Source organism: Zonotrichia albicollis, chromosome 31, assembly GCF_047830755.1.
Source record: "Zonotrichia albicollis isolate bZonAlb1 chromosome 31, bZonAlb1.hap1, whole genome shotgun sequence".
NCBI classification, from domain to species: Eukaryota; Metazoa; Chordata; class Aves; order Passeriformes; family Passerellidae; genus Zonotrichia; species Zonotrichia albicollis.
The window spans coordinates 1,744,545-1,762,293 of NC_133849.1; the positions used below are offsets into that span (position 1 = coordinate 1,744,545).

Here is a 17,749-nt window from a genome sequence, read left to right on the forward strand (position 1 = left end):
GTGACAATCGCTTGCAAGCACGTGGGCCAGCCTCTGCTGACCGGGTCCAAAAGTCTAGACAAGTAACCAACTGGTTTCCTGACCCCTGCCCAGTCCTGTGTCAGCACACCATGTGCTGTGTGATTGCTCACATCCACAAACAACTGGAATGGCTGTCTCACATCAGGGAGGCTCAGCACTGGTGCTGCTGTGAGTGCTTCCTTGACTCCCCTGAATTCATCCTCATCTTTTTCTGTCCATTTAATCCTGTCCATGGTGAGTTTCTCATACAGAAACTTCACCTTCTCACTCTATCCTTCAATCCACTGCTGGCAATATCCAAACAGCCCCAAAAGTTATCTTACCTCCCTTTTTGTTTGCGGGGGTCGTAAGGCAATAATCCCTGCCACCCTTTCAGGATCCAACTTCTTTTTCCCCTTGGTTAACCAATGTCCCAGGTACCTGACCTCAGGCTCTGTGAACTGCAACTTCGACTTCGACACCTTCAACCCCTTTTCCCCTAGAAAGTTCAAAAGTTCAATGGTACTTGTCCTCACATCCTCCTCTCTCGGACCTGCAATGAACAAATCATCTACATATTGTAGCTATTTAGTTCCCTCCGTTGGTACAAAGTGACTCAGCACCTGTTCGAGTGCTTGCCCAAAAAGGTTTGGGGAATCAACGAAGCCCTGAGGCAGTGATGTCCACCTAAGCTCTGCTTTCTGTTCATTTCTGGGTCTTCCCACTGAAACGCAAAATAATCTCTGCTGTCCTCTGATAAAGGGCAGGTCCAGAAAGCATCCTTCAAATCAATCATGCTGTACCACATGTCCTCGGGAGAGATGTTATTCAGCAGGGTGTAAGGATTCGAGACAGTATCTTAGTCCTTTGATTCACTGCCCTTAAATCTTGCACTAGCCTGTAGCTACCATCTGTCTTTCTCACTGCCAAAATTGGGGTGTTGTGCTGGGACATGCAGGGCTCCAACATTCCTTTTTTTATTAATTCATCAATCACTGGTTTCAGTCCCTTCCTCCCTTCCATGGAGATGGGGTAGTGTTTGACCTGAATGGAGTCCCCTGGTCTTTCAATTTCAACATGAATTGGCTCTATGTCCAGCCTCCCGACCTCCCCTTGGACATACCAAACCTTTGGATCTATTTTCTCCTTATCCTGGATGGTGAGCCTATACATTCTCACCCTGAGCCAGGAATTCTCTACTGCCAAACCAATTTCCAGGACTACCATCAAGTCCTGCCCCAGCAAATTAAAGTCTGTGTCCTTTACTAATAACATAATTCCTATACATCTTTTGTTTTCCATCTCTATCTTGACATCTTTTATGATCGGAACCTTGAAGGGTTCCCCTTTTGCCCCGATTACCATCATTGTGTCATCGCTCGGAGAACACCCCAGTGGTAACTGTTGTACCGTGGTTCGTTCTGCCCTGGAATCTACTAAAAACCAAATTTCCTGCCTGTGGGGTCCCACTCCTAATTTTATCAAGGGCACCCTCGATGTTCAGGACCCCAAACTGAAAAGCCCCTGACACCCCTAATCTTCCTGAAACATGGCTTGATCTTTGACTTTGTTGGGACAATTCCTTCGGATATGTCCTTTTTGTTTGCAGTAGTAGCACTCGAAGTCCTTCTTCTGGTTGTTTGAACCTTTTCCTTGGGAAGGGTTTTGTTTCTTCGCCGGCGCCTCTTTCACCAAATCTGTGACCTGTTCCTGCTTCTGTGCCTCCCTCACTGCAGCTACCAGTACCTTTGCTTGAATCTTCTTCTTTTCTTCGTCTCTCCTCATGTAGACCTTCTGGGCTTCCCAGAGCATATCCTGCAGTCCCTTGTCCTGCCGTCCATCTTCTCTAACTTTTTCTGTATGTCTTCCCACAGTTTTGCCACAAACTGATGTTTTCAACAAAACCACCCCAACCAGAGAATTGGGGTCTGTCCCGGAATACATTCTCAGGCTCTTTTGGGGCCTTTCCAGTCATTCCGTGGGGGTTTAGTCTTTTCCCTGGCATTCCCTGAGTACCTTACTCATTTTCTGTCCCTTCAGCACTGCCTCTCTGATACCTTGGATGATCATGTTTCTCAAATTTATCATTTTCTGCCTCCCCTCCTCCATCTGGGCACTCCAGGATGGATTTTGATTCAGCCATCTCTTGTCTCCGCTCTCCCCCTGGGGATTTCTATGTTCCCAGTCCCTGATCGCAGCTTGTCTGATCATTTCTCTCTCCTCATTGTTGAACAGCAACTTCAGGATCGCATTGAGATCCTCATAAGTGTAGATGTGGGTTTCTAGAAATTAATCTAGTCTTTGTGCCACCCCCAAAGGATCGTCCATCAATTTCCTGTATCTCTTTCTTGAATTCCCTCACATTTCTGGTGTCAATCGGTGCATGTCCGAAGCCGAGAACTCCCAGAGCCATCAGCACCTCCTGTAAAGGAAGATGCTGGGCTTCTCATTCTCGTCATCACTGTCTCCAGTGGTCGCCCTCCTTGTTTGCCGCCTCGTTTGATGGACCAGGGGAGAGCTAACTTTCTTGGGGAAAACGACCTGTTTTTCTTCAGTCTTGGGGAGGGTTGGTGGCTGAGGCTGCTCACATGGGAGCGGAGGCGCCACTGTCTGCCCATGTGGGAGAGAAGGCACAACAGCTGGCTCTGGTGGGAGCGGGGGCGCCAAGACCTGTCCTTGTGGGATCACTGCCTCAGGAGGCAACGCGGGCACCAGAGGTACCTGGGCTGGCACGGGCTGGGGTGGAGGGACAAGGTAGAGGGGTGGAAGGTTGTCCAGGAGTTCCCACTCCTTACCCCGGTTTGCCGCACATCTGAGAGCTCATATGGGGTATAAACTCCTACAAGTGTACCTCCACATCTTGGCATACTCAATTTCCTTGAAGTCCTGCGAGTGGCGATCAAATACGTGGTCGTACAGGGACTTGCACATCCATGCTTTGAACATGCCGAGCACTGGCCAAACCACATATTTTGTGATCTCCTTCCCTCCCCACTTTTCCATGCAAAAATGTATCATCTTTTCCTGTGGTCCCAATGCTCTAACATCCATGCCAACAGGCTTTCCCTTGGAATTTCTGGCAGAACCTTCCCAGGACCCTGGGGAGATTTTTCTGGGACTATTTCTGGAACCTGCTTTTTCCCAACCCCATTTTTCCAAAACTCCTTCTTGCGAATTTTCTCACCTTGTCTTCTTCGGCTGGGATGAACCGTTTTAAGAAAAAGTGTCTTCTTCCCCCTTGACCGACCATGTCCCTTGCAGGATAGCGGAAATGCGATTGTGGGGTCCACACTTGCTTTGTTATAGAATCACGTCTCACACACATGCTCGGTCACACCCCACTCAACCACATGATACGGTTCCTTTCACGTGTGGATTCTTCGTGCACGTCGATTTCTGAGTGGAAAAAGCACCTCGGTCTCGGGGATCCCCTCCAGATCCTACCGAATTTCCAAGAGCTACGCCCATTTTTATCCCTCTTTGGCTGTGGTTCTGGTTTCGGTTTGATGATTTTGATTGGTTTCGCACATTCCCAATCCCATCAGACCGCTGAAATCAGCGGGCCACCTTCTGGCCGGGAGCCCTAAATTCAAATCATGTTGGGTTGTCACCAGAATTTTTATAAATGATCAATTGTGAGCCAAATTATCAAAAATGCAAAAAGATTTCTTTATATTTTTGCACGACTGAAATACGGTCCTCAAAACCACCACAGCCAAAGAGATAGCATTGAGCCCGGGGTCAGTGCTGGGTGAACCTGCATCTGACCTCTATCGCATCGAATCCTCCCCCGCGTTCATGAGAGCTGCTTCTAGCAAAAAGGTTTTATACAGTTTATTGTGCCTGAGGCAAAGGAGTCCCAATTTCTTTTGTAACTCTTCACATTCATAGCTTTTTCTTTCCGTGTGCAGAGCTGGACAAAGATCGTCTCCAGGGGGATAGTCAGTGTTGATTGACTTTGGGGAAGCCATGTATTCACATGTATAACTCTGGCAGTCTCTGGCTATCTTGATTGATGTTATCTGCAGGATGATGATCGCTCTTAGGCGGTTTCCGAGGACTCCAGATACCAGTGATCATTGTGCTGGTAGTGTCCATTCTTATGCTGAAGTGTCGATCATTAACTTAGCCGTGTCCGGGAATCTTTAGAATCTGAAGAGACATCTGCTCTCGGCCTGAATCTGAAGAGACATCCGCTCTCGGCCCGTGTGTGGTCAGAGACACGTTCGGATTTCACAGTCTTTATAAAATATATTATTTAATAGCATGAATTATTTCTAACATTGTAGCAGTGTGTTGTAATAGCCTCTTTTAAACTTCTGGGTCCCTTCCCCAGGTGTGCCAATAACCCCTCTTCCCTTTCCCCCCTCGCCCCATCCTGGGCTGTCAATCAATTTTGACAGTCCAGCAAGGCGTCGTGTGGTTTGTCACTTTCAAAGGATGCCCCTCAGGCCCAGAGGTCATTGGCCTATCTGGGTGTCATCCTCCCCTGAGACCCTGCCCCTTCCCTCCCCCTCCCCCCGGGAGCTTAAAAAGGTAATCAGACCGTGCGGTCGTGATTCTGTTGGAGCTGTTGCCAAGATTCAGACCTGTGTGACCATGGAATAAAGCTCTGGATATTAAACCCTCCAGCAGAATCCATCTCCTTTGTCTTCACCATCGCCTGAAGCCTTCCTCCTGAGGTAAACGGAGTTCCTAACAAGCCTGGACTTGTTCAGCTGCCCAGCTGCAACCACCAGGAAGCTAAAGGTGTCTATGGGGCGATACACCACAGCTGCCACCTTTGGCCCAGCAGCAAGGGTCAGACTGGCCCAGGCACAATCTACCTGGTAATATTGGGATTCTTATTCCAATATTTGGCATCCCTGGATGGGCCAAGCAACTCTGCAGCCCCAGACGGACTCTCACTACCTCGGAGAGGCTCTGGCAGCCGTGCACCCAGCTGAAAGAGCGTTGGTTGCTTCGCTCTCAGCTAGAGACTTTGGGAATATTCCCAGAAGAAGTTTCGTGGGCTGTTCGGCGCCTCTGGAAAGCCCAGCTCCATTTTGGTGATCAGATTTTCCAGAGGAAGAACAGGGTAGCCTCTCTTGCCCATAGAGAGGTCCTGTTCCAGTGAGGAGACCTGCCTGGACCCTAGTCAGCTACAGCTTCCATTTCGGGTGAGTATCTCTGCTCTCGGTGGAGCAGAAGCTCAAAAAAAACCAGACTCTGCTGTGAGTTCTGTTCCTTTTTTCGCCTTTGCATTTTTGGCTGCGCAGCCTCCACAGAGGGAATCCATTGTGTTCTAGCTTTTAGCTTTCTGCCGCATGTGTTGCTCTCTTTTGGAATTCGCGCCGGTGCGAGAGTACTCTCTGCCTTTCCCCCCAGCACGGCAGCGCAGCATGCTCGGCTCTCTGTGCGGGGGAGGGGGACTCTGCTCTCTCTCTCTCTTTACGGGGGAGGGGATCTCTCTCTGTGCGGGGGAGGGGGGCTCTCGGTACACGCGGCACCAGAGGACCCGGTTTCAGCTTGCCATGTGGCGTGGCTGCTCTCTCAGCTCCACGGTGGGGTTGCATTCCACGGCATGCAGACACAAAAAGAGCAGGCCAAGGGAATAAGGGTAGCAAAACAAATCAAGCGCATGATAATATTAATAATTGTGTAAGTGAAGCAGGTGCTTCAAAGACCAAGCCTGCTGGTCCACTGTTAAAAGTGAAACAAAATAACCTTTGTTATGATTTAGGTGATCCTATGTTAACCACGTCTTCTGTTAATGAGCCTTACAGGTTGCAGCTGACAGAGTCACTCCACCTGAAGGACACTGACTGACATTTTGTCTCTGTAAATCCTGAACAGAAGGGTACTTGGAACCAAATTCGTTGTAAGTACATCATCACTGGGGACACCAAACACACACCACAAGAGATCGAGATTGCTCCAGGAATGACAACATCAGATCCTGAGCAATTTGTTCTCGGCCTGCACTGTTTCCACCCACCCCTGTTTCTTCCCAAGGGACAAATTGTTGCACAAGCTATCCCTGTACCGTCTTTACCTGAAAGTACTGAAAAACAAGGGCCCACAGTCCCCCCAGGTCCAAGTTATCGGGAAAGACAAGCCCAAATTATGGTGTAACCTCAGTGGGGGTGGGGAGTCTAAACGCATTGAGATGCTTGTAGACACAGGTGCAGACTGCACAGTGATTCCAGTACAAGACTGGCCAGCACATTGGCCTTTACAAAATGTTGCTGGTCACCTTCGAGGTGTAGGAGGTCTGCAATTGGCAAGACAATCCAAAAGCATTATTCATACTGAGGGACCAAAGGGACAATTGGCAAATATCCATCCATTTGTGTTAGATTATTCAGAACCTTTGTTAGGGAGAGATTTAATGGCCCAGTGGGGTGTCACAATTGATATTCCCGACTCTCCACAGCATTTCTGTGCAGCAGTCATTGAACAACAGTGCCCCACCCAACAACTGAAGTGAAAAACAGACAAACCAGTTGATGTGAAACAGTGGCCGCTCAGTAAACAAAAAATAAAGGTGCTTGAGGAACTAGTGGAAGAGCAATTAAAAAAGGGCCACATTGTGGAGACCATGTCCCCACGGAACTCTCCAGTGTTTGTCATCCAAAAAGCTGACAAAAAGAGATGGCGACTTTTTCACGACATCCGACAAATTAATAATGTAATTGAAGATATGGGTTCTCCCCAGCCTGGTATGCCATCCCCAACAATGCTTCCCCAAGACTGGAAATTAGCTGTTATTGATATTAAAGATTGTTTTTTCCAAATCCCCTTGCACCGTGACGATGCACCGCGTTTTGCATTCTCAGTCCCTTCCATCAACATGGAATCCCCTATGAAAAGGTACCATTGGACCGTTCTTCCTCAGGGCCTGAAGGTATCGCCAGCTATCTGCCAGTGGTATGTCTCTTCCCTGCTTTCCCCAGTACGTGCAGCCGCAGAGAAGGCCATCGTCTATCATTATATGGATGATATCCTTGTGTGTGCCCCCAATGATGATTTATTCACACATGCACTTTACCTAACGATCGATGCATTGATTGTTGCAGGGTTCAAGCTCCAGGAAAAGAAAATTCAAAAGATGCCACCTTGGAAGTATTTGGGCTTAGAAATTGGAAATAGGACCATTGTTCCTCAAAAACTAGAAATCAATCCAAGGATCAAGACCCTTGTGGATGTCCACAAGTTGTGTGGGTCTTTGAATTGGGTAAGACCGTGGCTCGGTCTGACTAACGAAGACCTTGCCCCTCTTTTCAATTTATTGAAAGGGGGAGAAGACCCAGGTGCTCCTAGGTCTATTACCCCAGAGGCACGGAAAGCTCTAGAAAAGGTTCAGATTGCAATGTCCACAAGACAGGCCCACCGATGCCGGCCTGACCTGCCATTCAAATTTATCATTCTAGGTAAGTTGCCACACCTCCATGGAATTATTTTCCAGTGGGAAGAAAAACAAACACCTAAGGCAAAGGACACACCAAAAAAGGACCGGGACCAGAGGGACTCTCTCTTGATCATAGAATGGGTTTTCCTCAGTCACAAAAGGTCCAAGAGACTGACAAAGCCTCAGGAGCTGTTAGCGGAACTGATCCGGAAAGCAAGGACCCGAATCATGGAGTTAGCAGGATGTGATTTTAAGTGCATTCACATTCCAGTTGAGTTAAAATCAGGTCAAAATACTATGAAAATACTGGAACAATTGTTTCAAGAAAATGAAGTGTTGCAGTTTGCTCTGGATTCCTACTCAGAACAAATTTTGGTAGCGCGGCCCGCTCACAAATTGTTCGAACAAGATGTTCAATTTACTTTAAAATTGAGAAGTGCTCTAAGTAGGAGACCTTTAAAAAGGGCTCTAACTGTCTTTACAGATGCGTCCGGGAGGTCCCACAAGTCTGTTATGACTTGGAAGGATCCTCAAACCCAGCAGTGGGAGACGGACATTGCTGAGGTGGAAGGTTCACCTCAGGTTGCTGAATTGGCTGCGGTTGTTAGGGCTTTTGAAAGGTTCTCAGAACCATTTAATCTGATTACAGACTCTGCATACGTGGCAGGAGTAGTATCCAGAGCAGATCAAGCAATTCTGCAAGTGTCTAACATCGCACTTTTCGAATTGCTCTCAAAACTGGTAAAGTTAGTCACTCACCGAGAGCAACCATTTTATGTGATGCATGTCAGGTCACACACTGACTTGCCAGGGTTTATCGCTGAAGGCAACAGAAGGGCAGATGTTCTTGCTGCACCTGCAGTGATGGCCACTCTCCCAAATGTTTTTGAACAGGCAAAAATCAGCCACCAGCTTTTCCACCAAAATGCACCTGGCCTGGTTCGCCAGTTTAACATCACTCGAGAACAGGCCAAAGCGATTGTGTCCACGTGCCCAAATTGCCAACAACATGCACTCCCTACAGGGAGTACGGGAGCAAACCCAAGGGGACTGAACAGTTGTGAACTGTGGCAAACAGATGTAACACACATACAGGCTTTTGGACGGCAGAAATATGTTCACGTTAGTGTAGATACCTTTTCTGGAGCGGTCTATGCTTCTGCCCACACAGGAGAATCATCTACTGATGCTATTAAGCACCTCTTACAGGCTTTTTCTTTCATGGGCATCCCCAAGGAGCTGAAAACTGATAATGGGCCTGCTTATAAATCCAAGGAATTCGGGAGCTTCCTGCAGCAATGGGGAGTAGAGCACAAAACTGGCATCCCCTACTCCCCTACAGGTCAAGCCATTGTAGAAAGAACTCACCGTGATATTAAAAGGGTCCTGGACCAGCAACAACAGGTTCTGAAGGTAGAACCTCCCCACATCCGGTTAACCAGGGCACTATTCACAATCAATTTTCTGAATTGTTCTTTTGACAGCCTGAACCCACCCATCCTACGCCACTTTGGGGGGAGCAGTCACAGGTTGATGAAAGAAAAACCTCCAGTTTTAGTAAAGGACCCTGAGACTTGGAAAATGGTGGGACCTTACAAATTGGTTACTTGGGGACGTGGATACGCCTGTGTGTCCACCCCCTCTGGTTTAAGGTGGGTTCCTTCCAAATGGGTAAAGCCCTATGTTCCCAAAGTCTCAGAGAAATCTGCAGAAGCACCCCAGGTTGCTCACGCTGCCTGGAGAAGAAAACGCCGCACGCGTTCTCTGGAGGAAATTCCATTTAAGCCTCCTATCTGGAATAGCTTGTAATATATGTCTGTCTCAAGTTCCTTGTACCAGTTTAGATCCCACTGTTCGTGTGAAGCCTCGAGATGCCATGAGACCGAGCCTGCTTCTCGTCCTACTCGTGATCATCCCACCTGCGATCTCCTGCATAGTTCCTCAGCCCAAACCACGTATGGACTACCTTGACAAAGGTTCTTAGACATCAACAGAGAAACTGACGACGGGCTGAATGGACTGTTCAAAGGCTGGGGACTCTCGGGCTGGTTGGGATCTATTCTGAAAACTGTGTTTTTTAGTGCTGTTTATTTTAGTTATAGTTATTGTAGTTGTTAGCATTGTTTTTGGACTAATTAAACGCATGGTTCGCAAGTTAATTTCAAGCTCATCCCCCCCTCCTGAAGTCTACCATTTGGAAGCCCTCAGTGCTCCAATGGATGACCTGGAAGCCTCAGTGGAAAACACTGACCCGTCTGTAGAGGAAGAACTGATTTACCAACCATGGTTTGGCAAGCATTCTGCACCACAAACCCAGTCCTCTTCTTTTTAAACAAAACTAGGGGGAGATGTTGCGTGTGTTTCAAACTTCCGGGTCCCTTCCCCAGGTGTGCCAATAACCCCTTCCCCCTTCCCCCCTCACCCCCTGCTGGGCTGTCAATCAGTTTTAACATTCCAGCAAGGCATCGTGTGGTTTGTCACTTTCAAAGGATGCCCCTCAGGCCCAGAGGTCATTGGTCTGTCTGGGTGTCATCCTCCCCTGAGACCCTGCCCCTCCCACCTGGTTGGTGGCTCACCTGTCCCCTCCCCTCCCCCTCCCCCCGGGAGCTTAAAAAGGTAATCAGACCATGCGGTCGCGATTCTGTTGGAGCTGTTGCCAAGATTCAGACCTGTGTGACCATGGAATAAAGCTCTGGATATTAAACCCTCCAGGAGAATCCATCTCCTTTGTCTTCACCTTCGCCTGAAGCCTTCCTCCTGAGATAAACGGAGTTCCTAACAAGCCTGGACTTGCTCAGCTGCCCAGCTGCAACCACCAGGAAGCTAAAGATGTCTCTGGGGTGATACACCACAGCTGCCGCCTTTGGCCCAGCAGCAAGGGTCAGACTGGCCCAGGCACAATCTACCTGGTAACATTGGGATTCATATTCCAAGACCCGTTTATGATTTTATGAGAATTACCTTCAATTTTTATAGTTTTGTTCTAGAAAATAATTTTAAAGTTAATGCTTATATTATGATTTGATTATTGCTTTTGCTTTTGATTATGTTTGATTTGTTTCAACCATTTGAAAATTGTCACAAAAATAATACTATTTTAATTAATTAACCATTTTGAAAATTGTTATGAAAATAATACTGTTATAATCAATATTAATTATATTTGTTCATAGTCTCCCTTTTCCCCCTCTTTTTCCTATCCTTTCTTTTTCTCCTTCTTCTCTCTCTCTCTCTCTCTCTTTCCTCTCTGTCATACTATCCCTATTTTTCCAGGTTATACTACCAACATACGGCGAGTTCTGCAGACTCATCAACGACACTCCAGAGCCCTGCGGATGAAGATCCCTCAAGACAATAGTGAGTCACGGGGCCGTTTGAGAGTCTGTCTGAAATATCCCTCATCTGCCTCATGATCGTCATTGGGGGGGGGTCACTGAAAAACAGACCCTTCCTGTCTGAAGTTTCTGATCCTGTAGGGGAAAGTCATATGTCTGAGACCTGAGAGCATTGCTAAATTATTGTTTTCACAGGTGCATTTGCTATATGCTACACTGAGCTCAAAGGGCATTTTGCCCTTTTGCACAATAGCTCTGGAATTCTCCCCACCTCTCGGCCTGGCTGAACTTCTCCTAGGCTTTAGGGTGGTCCCCCCCAAAGAAGACCCCTCTCACTCGTTTGTAACAACCGTGACAGACAAACTGAGATGTAAGACGTCTCTTCATCAAGAGACTGAGACACAAAATCCCTATGTGAGAAGGCTCCCTCTCACCTTCTTCCAGAGACTGGGACTGAAACCCCCAAATCAGGGGAGGGGGAGGTCTATGGGGGGGAGAAGGAAAGCTGCCCAAAGCAAGATGGATGTTGCAAGTGCAGGCAGTCAACCACAAAAACAATGGCTCTCGCCTACTGCCAAACATGGACTGTGTGTACCCCTTTCCAAACACCATTCTTTCCCCCCGAAGATACAGTAAACTAACTTTGATTCGGTTGCAAAATCCATCCCCCCCTTCTCCCATCAAAAAAGAGTATAATTGGGGTCCAGATGAACTCGGCCTCTGAGATCTCCCCGGACGTGGAGAGAACTGGTGAACTCCATCAGCTGGACATGGAGGGATTTCACAGTTCGACGTTTGGTAGCTGTATACCCATTGTTCCTCCTCCCTCTTTTCCCTTTTTTCCCTGATTTTCCCCAATGCGTTTTTGCTGTGGTTATTTCAATAAAGGTGCATTTGTTTTGATTATCGCTGCAAACCCCCTTGTACCGTGTCAGGTCTTTTGCACCCTGAGATCAATCCATGAACCATCACGAAACCCGTTCGTAAGGACGGATCATGACACTCCCAAACTGCATTCCCGGGATCCGCCCGCCTCTCCCAGCCCCAGACCCCCCTTCCCGTGACTCAGGGACCTCTGGAGCCCCATTCCTGCCTTTCCCAGCTCCCAGACCCCACTGCCCTCAACACCGGAGACCCCTGGACCCCCTTTGGTGGGCACAGGGACCCCCTGGATCCCCCATCCCGCCTCTCCCAGTCCCTTCCTTGAACCTTGGACCCTTCCCGGCTCTCCCGGTTCCCTTCCAGACCCTTGGACGCCCCCAGACCCCCCAGTCTCTGCGTCCCCCCAGTTCTCCACCCCCTGCGCGTCCTGCGGGGGGTCCGGGCAGGTCCCGGGGGTTTCAGGGTAATTCCCAGGGTTTGCTCTGTCCCCTCCCCCTCCCCGCGCTGCCCCGGTCACTTTCGCCTCTCCCAAGCTGCGGCTCCGGGACCCGCCCGGGCACCGGGGACGGCCCCGGTACCGGGACCCCCCTGACCCGCAATTCCCGGGCACGGGGACCCCCGAACTTCCATTTCCGGGCGAACCCCCCTTCCCGGGCACAGAGATCCCTTCGAACGTTGATTTTGGGGCATCGGGACTCCCCTGTACCCCCTTCCCCAGCCCTGAAAACTCCTTCAGTGTGTTATCTGGAGCCTGGAAGCCCCTGAATCCAATATCACAGGCACGGAAACTGCCCTGAACCCCGATTTCAGGGCACGCGGACCGTCTGCATCCACTTATCCCGCACCAGGACCCCCTGAACCTCAATTTTCAGGCAGCAGGACACCTTGAACCCCGGAATCCGGGAAGTGAAACCCCCTGAACCCCATTTCCTGGGCACTGGGACCCGAGTGCATCCCCTCATGCAGCACTGGGATCCCCTGAGCCCGCATTCCGTTGCACCCAGACCCCCGTGCACCCCCATATCCGGGACAGGAATCCTCCCAAACCCTCCATTCTCAGGCACAGGATCCCACCCTGCACCCGCTTATCTATCACGGGGATCCCCCTGCACCCCCTTATCCAGCCCCAATGCCCCCCCCGCACCCCCTTTCCCAGCCCTCCCCCTCCCAGAGACCCCAGCCCCCGCTTTTCCTTGACCCCGGCACCCCCTGGACCCCCCTCCTGCCTTCCCCAGCCCCCACCCATCACCTTCCTCAACACCGGGGATCTGCCCGTGCACCCCCTTTCCTGGGCACAGGGACCCCCTGCACCCCCCATTGCCCTCATCCCCCTTCCCTTGACCTGGGACCCCCTGAACCTCCGTTCCTGGGCATGGGGACCCTCCTGCACCCCCTAATCCGGGACTGGGACCCCTTCCTGGATCCCCTTCACGTGTTCTGGGACCTCCCGCGGCCCTGCCCGGCCCTCCCGCCCTTCCCAGACCCCAGACCCGCCCTTTTCCTTCACCTTTGCACCCCCAGATCTCCCAAATTTCCGGGTCCCCCCAGTTCTCCCCTCCGGGCGCTTTCTTAAGGGGGTCCCAGGGGTTCCCAGGTGGTTCTCAGAGGGCTCCAGGGCGGTCGCAGCGGGATCCAGAGGGATCCAGAGGGATTCTCTGCAATTTCCCGCGTCCCCTCCCCCCGCCCCGCCCTCCTCGGTCCCTTTCGCTTCCGCGTCCCAACCTGCGAGACTGGGATCTGCCCGGTGACCGGTGACGTCAGTGACAGATCGGGCTGCCATTGGCGGACACGAAATAGCGGCACCAATGGCGGGGCCAGAGGCTGCTCTGGGGGCGGGGCCAGGTCTGGAGGCGGGGTCAGGTCTGTGGGCGGGCACGCAGCGGAGCAGCGCCATGGCTGCAGCGCTGGGTCTGGGGCTGCTCTTGGGGCTCCTGGGGGACCCGAGGGGCGCGACCAAAGGTGAGTGGGAACCCCGAAACCGGGAACCCCTGAACCCCATTCCTGGGCAGGGAAACCCCCCTGAACCCGCCATTCCCGGGCATCTGAATCCACTGAGCCCCCATTCCTGGGCACGAACACCTCTTGAGCGCCCATTTCTGCTCACCGGGACCCACTTGAACCCCGAATTGCTGGAAGAGAATCCCCTGAACCCCCATTCCTGGGCAGGGAAAGCTCCTGAGCCCCCATTCCTGGGCACGGGGACCTCCATGAACGTTCATTTCCTGGCAGCGGGACCCCCCTGCACCCCCTTATCTGGCACCGGGACCCACCGGATCTCCCGTTCCCGGTGTTCAGGATCCCTTTGAACCCCGAATCGCGGCACGGGAACCCCCCTGAACCCCCCTTCCCTGGCACCGGGACCCCCCCTTGCCCCCCTTTTCGGGCATCCTGGTTTTCCCAGACCCCAGACCCGCCCTTTTCCTAGAACTTTGGATCCCCCAGATCTCCCAACTTTCTCTGTCCCCCCAGTTTTCTACTCCCGCCGCTTCCCGAAACGGGGTCCCAGAGCGTCCTGGGGGTTCCAGGGGGGGTCACACTCGGGTCCAGAGGGATCCAGATGAACTCCGTGGAATTTCCCCTTTCCCCCGCCTCCTCCCCCGCGTTCCCTCGGTCTCTTTCTCTTTCCCGCCTCTCAAGCTGCGTCCCCGGGATCCGCCCGCCTCTCCCAGCCCCAGACCCGCCTTCCGTGACCCAGGGACCCCCTGGATCCCCCATCCCGCCTCTCCCAGTCCCTGCCTTGAACCTTGGACCCTTCCCGGCTCTCCCAGTTTCACTCTCCAATCTTTGCATCCCCCCAGTTCTTCACCCCCTGTATGTCCTGCTGGCGGGGAGGGGGTTCTTGGAGGTCCAGGAGTGTCCCAGGGGGAATTCTGGGCCCCACGACCTCCCTGAATTTCAGTTCTGGGCACTGGGACCCCCCTGCGCCCCCTTATCCAGTACCAATCCCTCCTTGCACCCTTTTTCCCATCCATCCTGCTTTTCCCAGTCCTAGACCCATCTTTTTCTTGTCACTGAGACCCCCTAGACCCCATTCCTGCTTTTCTCAGCCCCCAGCCTCCCCTTTTCTATTCATCAAGGACCCCCAAAACTCCCATTCTCAGGTCCCTGCACCTTATGATCCCTTCCCTCAGCACTGGGGACCCCTGGACCCCCTTTCCTGGCACAGGGATCCCCTGGAACCCCCATCCCACTTTCCCAGTCCCTGCCTCCCCCCCTCCCCTTCCATAACCCTGGAACCCTCCGAGCCCCCATTCCTGGACACCAGGACCCCCTGCAAGCCCTTTCCTGTCCATCCCACCTCTCCCACTCTGCACACCTTTCCTTTGCCCCAGGATCCCCAAACCCCTTCCCAGCTCTCCCAGTTCCCCTTTCATTGTTCCATGATCCCCTCAACCCCCCCAAATCTCCGTGTTTCCCCAGTTCGCCACTCCTTGCATTACCTATTTGTGGCGGTGTCAGAGCCCAGCCCAGGAATCCCCCAGTTCATGATCACTGGATTTGTGGATGGGATCCCCTTCACACGCTATGACAGCGAGAGGGGCCGGGCAGAGCCACTGACGCAGTGGATGAAGGACGGAGTCGAGCCAGAGTATTGGGAGAGGCAGACCCAGATTGGTGTAGGGTGGCAGCACATCGATGCCAGGAACCTGGAGATACTGCGGGAGCGGTACAACCAGAGTGGGGGTGAGTGGCGGGAGCTGTGGGACTGGGATGGGATCTGTGGGGCTGGAATGGGACTTGAGGGGCTGGGTTGGGATCCATGGGCTCGGGATGGGATCTGTGGGGCTGGAATGGGAACTTAGGGCTGGGGTGAGGATCCATAGGACTGGGATGGGATCTATAGGTCTGGGGTGTGCATTCACAGGGCTCCAAGGCGCTGAAACGCGGATCCATTAGGCTGGATGGGATAGCTTGTGATCCATGGGGTTGGGATGGGATCTGTGGGGCTGGGTTGGGATCCGTGGGGTTGGGATGTGGATTCGTGGGGCTGGAATGGGAACTGTAGAGCTTGGATGAGGATTTATGGGCTGGGATGTGATCTATAGGTCCCCAGTGTGGATTCGCAGGACTCCAAGGGGCTGGAATGGGGATCCATTAAGTTGGGATGGGATATTTTGTGGTCCACAGGTTGGGATCCATGGGGCTGGGATGAGATCCATGGGGCTGGGTTGGGATCCATGGGGCTGAGATAGGGACTGTAGATCTCAGGTGTGGATTCACAGAGCTCCGAGGGGCTGAAATGGGGATCCATTAGACTGGGATGGGATATTTTGTGATCCATGGGGCTGGGATGGGATCTGTGGGGCTGGGTTGGGATCCATAGGGCTGGGATGGGATCTGTAGGTCTCAGGTGTTGACTTAAAAGGCTCCAAGTGGGTGAAATGAGAATTCATTAGGTTGGAATAGAGTATTTCATGATCCATGGGTTGATATTTGGATCCATGGGATTGGGATATGAATCCATGGGGCTGGGATGGGATCTGTGGGGCTGGAATGGGAACTGAATGGCTGGTATGGGTTCTGCAGGTCTCCAGTTGTGGACTCACAGGGCTCCAAGGGGCTGAAACGGGGATCCATTAGGCTGGGATGGGATATTTTGTGATCCATGGGGCTGGGATGGGATTTGTGGGGCTAGGTTGGGATCCATAGGGTTGGGATGGGGATCCATGGGGCTGGAATGGGATCTGTAGGTCTCAGGTGTGGACTTACAGGGCTCCAAGGGGGTGAAATGAGAATTCATTACGTTGGGTTGGAATATGTCATGATCCATGGGTTGGGATATGAATCCATGGGGCTGGGATGGGATCTGTGGGGCTGGGTTTAGATCCATGGGGTTGGGATACAAATCCATGGGGCTAGGGTGGGATCTGTGGGGCTGGAATGGGAACTGTAGGGCTAGGATGTGATCTATAGGTCTTCAATGTGGACTCACAGGACTCTAAGGGGCTGAAATGGGGATCCATTAGGCTGGGATTGGATATCTTGTGATCCATGGGGCTGGGATGGGATCTGTGGGATTGGGATGTGGATCCATGGGGCTCCAAGGGGCTGGGATGAGGCTCTGTGGGTCTCCCTCAGACTCTGGGGCTCCATAGGGCTGGAATGGGGCTCTGTGGGGCTGAGACACAATTCCATGGGTCTCTGTGGGTACAATACCCCCAGGTCTCCACACACGGCTGTGGGTTTGTGGCTGTGACCTCCTGTCCGATGGGAGCGTCCGTGGATCCTACCAGATTGGCTACGATGGGTAGGATCATCTTTCCTTTGATCTGGAATCCGGGAGATTCATCCCAGCCACCAGCACTGCTGAGATCACCAGGAGGCGCTGGGAACAGGAAGGGGTGGCTGAGGCGAGGACGAATTACCTGAAGCACGAATGCCCGGAATGGCTCCGGAAATACGTTGGATACGGGCAGAAGGAGCTGGAGCGCAAAGGTGGGAGCAGAATTCCTGTGGGGATTTGGGATTTGGGGATGGAGGACTTGGGAACACAGTAATTCCTGTAGGAATTCCATGGGTAGATCTCACCTCCATCCCATTGCTATGAAATTCCGTGGTCAGATTTCACTCCCATCCCATTCCCATGGAATTTCATGGGTAGATCTCACCCCAGTCCCATTCCAGTGGGAATTCCATGAGCAGATCTCACTCTCATCCCGTTCCAGTGGGAATTCCAAAGGTAGAACTCACCCCAGTCCTGTTCCAGTGGGAATTCCATGGATGTCCCTCACCATTATCCCATTCCAGAGCCCCCTGATGTCCACGTGTCCGGAAGAGAGGAACACGGGACGCTGACCCTGTCCTGCCACGCGTATGGATTCTACCCCAACACCATCGCAGTCAGCTGGATGAAGGGGGGTGAAACCTTGGATCAGGAGACGGAGTGGGGCGGGGTCGTTCCCAACAGCGACGGCACCTTCCACACCTGGGCCAGGATCGAGGCGCTGCCGGAGGAGCGGGAGCAGTACCGGTGCAGGGTGGAGCATCCCGGAATGCCGGAGCCCGGGATCTTCGCTTGGGGTGAGGCTGGGAATGTGGGGATTGGGAATTTGGAATTCCCAAATGGGGATTCCCCTCGCCCTCCTCACTATCCCGCGTTTCCCAGAGCCGACATCTGGCGGAAATCTCACTGTGGTGGTCG

The 17,749-nt window shown here is 52.1% G+C and overlaps 1 protein-coding gene across 4 annotated transcripts in view; it reads left to right on the forward strand.

The window, feature by feature from the left end:
• The first annotated feature begins 13,465 nt into the window (after window positions 1-13,465).
• Window positions 13,466-17,749, forward strand: part of LOC102065444 (class I histocompatibility antigen, F10 alpha chain-like) — a 469,176-nt gene continuing 464,892 nt past the window's right edge. For 3 of the 4 annotated variants that reach the window (XM_074529919.1, XM_074529918.1, XM_074529921.1), the window contains exon 1: window positions 13,468-13,566. In XM_074529919.1, the coding sequence (XP_074386020.1) occupies window positions 13,500-13,566 (67 nt within the window). In that variant the 5' untranslated portion in view covers window positions 13,468-13,499. Of the gene's footprint in view, window positions 13,567-15,027; window positions 15,292-17,749 lie in introns of all 4 variants that reach the window. The other variant, XM_074529920.1, reaches the window with a different exon arrangement.